The 5,470-nt window shown below is 42.9% G+C and overlaps 1 protein-coding gene and 1 long non-coding RNA gene across 2 annotated transcripts in view; both read right to left on the bottom strand.

Annotated features, from left to right (window-relative positions):
* Positions 1-5,470, bottom strand: part of LOC116696805 (uncharacterized) — a 451,372-nt gene that overhangs the window by 312,613 nt on the left and 133,289 nt on the right. The window lies entirely within an intron of this gene.
* The window catches only part of tenm1 (teneurin transmembrane protein 1), a 178,337-nt gene that overhangs the window by 157,896 nt on the left and 14,971 nt on the right, over positions 1-5,470 (bottom strand). Inside the window, exon 3 of the mRNA XM_032527961.1 lies at positions 2,214-2,525. Within this exon, the coding sequence (XP_032383852.1) occupies positions 2,214-2,525 (312 nt within the window). The remainder of the gene's footprint in view (positions 1-2,213; positions 2,526-5,470) is intronic.

Here is a 5,470-nt window from a genome sequence, read left to right as displayed (position 1 = left end):
CCCAACAAATCCATCACACACACACTCACTGCGCACACACACAGATGAAAGAGAGTAGAGACAGTCATCTGTGCAAACCTGGCTTCACACACAAACTGAATCTGTTAGTCCTTTACTCTTTCTTAATCTGTCTCTCCTTCTTGTTATTTTTCTCACACTCAAATCCACACAAACACACACCACCCACAAACACACACACTGACTAAATTGACTTGTCAGCTTCAATCAGACCAGGAACAAAAGGATTCCTGCCAGTTTGAAGCTGACATCATTAATGGGTTTGGGAGGGGGCGAGCTCTGAAGACAAAGGGAGTGCAAGGTCGCCTCGACTTAAAATGCACTTTCATTTTGGCAGGGACGTTAGCTTTTTGATTTCAGCCCCTTTCCGCCGACATCTTTTCGCGAGTGGCTCTAACTTTCATTATCACTGGGAACAGAGGGGCGTGTGAGACTTTGTTGTGCTGATGGAGAGAAATGTGACATCCATAATGCATTTCCTATTAGAGGATGCCACGCATGGACACACCTGGCCACGTGTCGGCGGGAGATGGACAGGGACAGGATGAGTATAAATGGGCTGTTGGTGGTGAAGAGAGGAAAAAAGTTGCCAAGTAAAGATACCGATGCAAAAGAAGTAGAGGAGCCAAAGGAAGAACATGTTCATGAGAGTCAAGGTTTGGAGAGCCATAGGACATACCGTGCAGCTCCTACTGTGACATATGAAATCCACATATAAACCAGCTTTCCCGGTGCATTGTAGCAGTAAAGCCAAATGCTTTGAACATTTAAATCCTCTCCTCTCCTCTCACTTCTTTGACTTCATCCTTCCTCATTTGCTTCTGTTTCCTCTGCATGCCCATCTGCCTCCCCCTGTTGCAGCATTTATTCTGACCCTGGATAAAGATGGAGTCCCTCATCTCAAATGGTAATAACTTTGGTCCATATGCACACAGCCATGACAAATTGATTACTGTGTAATGCTGCAAGCACTCCCACTCTCTCACTCTCTTCTCTTCCATCTTGAGATTTTGACTCCATGTCCAATCCGGCTGCCATTTAACAGCACCCCTGGGTGAATCCTAAACATAAACAAGCACATCCTAAACTCTGTGATTCCCTCTGGCTCGCTGATCCTGCTACTCCCCTGTCACAGTCCTCTCCCTCTCCCTCTCCCACCATCTTTGTCTAACTCTCACTCAAAACCAGCTTCTCCTTCACCTGTTTTACCCTCAACCACTCATTCCCTTTTATTCTCATTCTAATTATACCATTACATTACCATTTCTATTCTGTCATTTGCATATTTTGCTCTCCCTGTCTCTTATTCTTCCCCTCTGTAATTCTCTTTTTTCCCTCTCTGTCTCTCTTTCACCCTTCCTTTTCTCAGCCACTGAATACATTCCAACTTTTTTTTGTGGCAAATAAACAGACAGTGCCCTTGGGGATGAGTTGGAGAGCTCTGTCTTTGTTTGTGTGCACCTCTAACTCTCCATCTGCGGGGAGCCAAGCCAAGCCCAGCAGTGCAAGACAGATAGCTGGCAACCTCCCAGGCTCTTCTCTAGTTGGCCCCATGTCTTCACCTCCGCCTCTCAACTTCTCCTTCCTTCCAGGCTAGACTTGCCACAGAAGCGGTTGTCAGAAGCCAGCCAGCCACTGTAGATGCCCGACCCCTGCTATTCATTTTCCTCCAAGCCTTAAACCAAAATCTGCCTCAGCTTTTAATGGATATTCAATCCTTTGTGTTGATGTTCGTCACCGGACTTTCCTCAGACTCCATCCCCAGTCAACCCCAGGTTAACCCCCTATATGAGCTCACTTCTGAGACTAAATAACCAATAGCACAGTTTCTGTACTTAGCCACATCAAAGAGCTTTCAAAGAGAGAGCATTAGCATTAGTTTAAAAACTGAGAGTACCAATCATGCAATTACCTGAGGCTGTAATTCAAACTTTGAAGAGTTATCATGTTATGTTTCTCGATGTGTTACATAGTGAAAAAAATGTCTTCTCTTAATAATATGAGATTGTAAGGATGCAACTGAAGTACAGTCACACACAGAGAGCCTGACTCCGGCTCATGCTGCATGTTACTTACATGCACATAAATTAATCATCAGAAGGGGAACTGCATAATCTGCTAAGCTTAAATCTCCCCTGGGCATTTTGCATAGTGATTGACAAAGTGGACTGAGAAGATATAAATATTTTACTCACCGTTGTCAGGCTCGGACTTCCTGTCATGCTCAGTGTCAGTGAGCGACAGGGCCGAGTTGGCGCGGCTCGTGAGGCAAGAGCTCTGCTCGGACTTCAGGCCGCGCATCCACATGTGCTGCAGGCCGTGAGCAGGAGAGGGGTCCACTTCGGGCTCAGTGTCCACGTCCGAGCCCACGCCCAGGGAGTAGCGGCTGTGGGCGTGTGCGGCCGGTCCAGAGCACAGCGCTTCCTCTTCCTCCTCCTGATGCTGCTGCTGCTGGTGGATGTGGTACTCTGGGCTCCTCATCTGCCCCGCCTTGCAAAAGTCTAAATCTAAAAGGAGGAGAGACACGCAGATTGAGATCATCTAGAGCCGTAAAGCCTCTAATTCCCGCCATGTGTTTTTATTTGCTTCAGCAACTAAGCTGACCAGGTGTTTGTCAGAAGCCACACACCAAACGCCTCCCAAATTATGTCAAGAGACAGGCTGTTATTTGAGCAAGCATTTATTACAAGCTTCGCAGCAGAAGTCCAAATCAAAATGCCACCCTCGATTTTTCTTAACCATTTGCAGTGAAGTTATATCCTGTTCAGGCTTCCTGATGTGTGTTATCGGGCTCGAGATGTATTGAACTGCTGCTCAAACAGAGCACTGATCTCATCTATATTCTCCTTGGTGGGGTGAAGAGATCAGATAAAGATCAAACCTTATTAATATTGACTCAGACTGAGGGAAAAATTGAGCCTCATGTGCTTTCAGGTATTAGAACGCCCTCCAATCCTGAGCATCAACCTGTTATCTGAGAACATCAGATATACTGTGTTAGTCCTCTGGTTACACTTCAATTCAATTCAATTCAATTCAATTGAGCTCCACCTTTTTTTCTCCTGCAGAGGCAGCTCAGTAAATTCTGTTCCTCCCCACCTCAGCTTTCTGTTTAGAATGTTTAAGTGGAAGTGATGGAATAATAAAAAATAAAAAAAACTAGGCATAAATTGAAATCTATAACGATACTACTGCAGCTTGGTACCATATTGACGCCATTAAAAGTTGAGTTTTATTTTGGACCAAATTGAGTTTAAGCCTAGAATTATTTCTGGAATTTCTTTGTCTTTTTTTTCTTTTTCATATTGACTTCATTTCATGTCCTTTGTTTTTTTTTACTTTTATTTATATTTCCTATAAACTGGGTTCTAGTGACTGGTGAAGGTGAGTTTGCAAAAGTCGAGATTTAGACTTTTGCAAACTCACCTTCGAGCCGCTTCGAAGTTTCTGTCTGTTAAAAATCACATCAACACATGTTTTTTTATCGTAAATTTTGCAATTTCAATGTCGATAAGACTTTTATGAGGATGTTTTATGGTTGTTTTACTAACACTATTCTTTCTTTTGCCTTTGTGAGCTGGTTTGGGTCTCCCTCACTCCTAAAAACAAATAACAGTATTTATTATTAAGGTGTGTGGCAAAATGTCGCACAACCCTCTGACTGACTTAAATTCTCTATACGAGACCAGGACCCTGAAGAAAGCCCCGTCAGTCCTGGCTGACACAAGTCCCCCCCCCCCCCCCCCAAACAGCTGCTTTATGTTGTTGCCGACAAACAGACACAAAACTTCTTTTATCCCCGCTGCTAAAGGCTTTTTTAATAAATCAATGTGAGATGTGGACTTCTGTGTAGTGTGTATTTATTTTTGTTTATTGCATAGCCTATGTGTTGTTCATGTTCAACGGAGGGACCCCCGGGGATAATAAACACTCCTTGACCTGAACCTGTTTTTTTTTTTCTTTGCCTTCAAGCCCACCCCCCCCCCACCCCCCGGGTTTCTGACCTCTCCAGCACACACTTTTTCTCTTTCTATGCGAAAGAGATATGTTGCAATTTGTGTTGTATTTTTATATTAGTTTTATATGAATAAACGAACAAAAGAAGTCGGGGAAGAAAGACTTTCTCCTCTTCTCACTCGGTGCAGTTAATATGTGTGTTGGGTCGGCTGCTTTGAACACAAAGCACAGGGTTTCAATAAGAGCCGCGGTCGTGTTGACCACTCCATTGACCAGCGATGTGTCCTGCTGTGGCTGTTTGATGGGGTCAAGACCAACTGTGGCTCACACACTGTTCTGCTGGAATTAAACCGGCACAAGATTGGCCACCACTACACACTGCTGTTTAGCTCCAAATGCCTGCAAGAGGGCAATTCTGGAGCAAATAGGCTATTTCCCCCTAGCAAGAAACATGAATCGACTGTAAACTGGAAAACTGTTGAACCATTTAATTTTGAAACAAATATTTAATACAAGAAATGATTTTAGTAGGTGATTAGAGGGCAAATCATTTTTTGAATAACTTCCCAATTCCTGCCATTACAGTCAGCTTCTCACGGCTCACTTCAGAGAAAAATGTACTATTTATATATTTAACACTGCTTTCACTCAATGTTGAATGCAAAAACCAGGATAATTGCCAAAACCGTCTGGGTCATAATTTCACTGTTCTCCAGTCCTGGATGTAATGGAAAACACATCTAAGAAGGGGACTGTCACAGGGACCTAGACTTAGGGGCCCCGGAACTGTGTGTCAAATGGTTTGTGCCTACTTAATTTTCACGCAATATCAACTGACAACTGTCAGATTTGTGTTGAATATTTAACGAATGAGATGAATGGGGGCAGGCTAAAGGAGGTCAAGCAGATGATTTTTGCTCTTATTATTAATATTATTGTGCACTCTTAGCAGTAAGCTATGAACCATATTAGTGTTGTGTCTCTCATGCAACGTTTAGGCTGCCCCACCCTGTGATTGGGGCCCCAGGGTGGGGCAATATGCCGCCTGAAAGGAAGAACTTTTTATTTTTATTCTAGGTTTAAAAAATGCTTCATTTCCCTCTACATTCTTTACAGGTAAAATACTCCCTGTAACGGTTGTATTACTGTTATGGTGTAACGCATGATAATCTATTTTATCATAAGGTGCTTTTGCCTTGATTGATATAAATCACATTCACATCGTTGCATTTTTGTCTTACTTTATTGTGTCCCCCCGTGAATCTAGAACCAAAGCCATGCCCTTGTGTTAACCCACATGTATGTAAGAGCATGTATATACTGTAACTCATTCCTAAAGGAAATGGGAGTGTGAATGGATTGATTTGAGTTTATTAACATGCCAAACAATTATTATTATTATTATTTTTTTTTTTTACAAATGATTGTGTTTAGCTGTCTAACGTTCTGAAGACTGATTGTGCATCTGTGGATCTATCCGTATATCTAATCAATA

Source organism: Etheostoma spectabile, chromosome 10, assembly GCF_008692095.1.
Source record: "Etheostoma spectabile isolate EspeVRDwgs_2016 chromosome 10, UIUC_Espe_1.0, whole genome shotgun sequence".
Lineage (NCBI taxonomy): Eukaryota > Metazoa > Chordata > Actinopteri > Perciformes > Percidae > Etheostoma > Etheostoma spectabile.
Note: the sequence above shows the minus strand (reverse complement) of the source record. Positions and strands in the feature narration are given on the sequence as shown.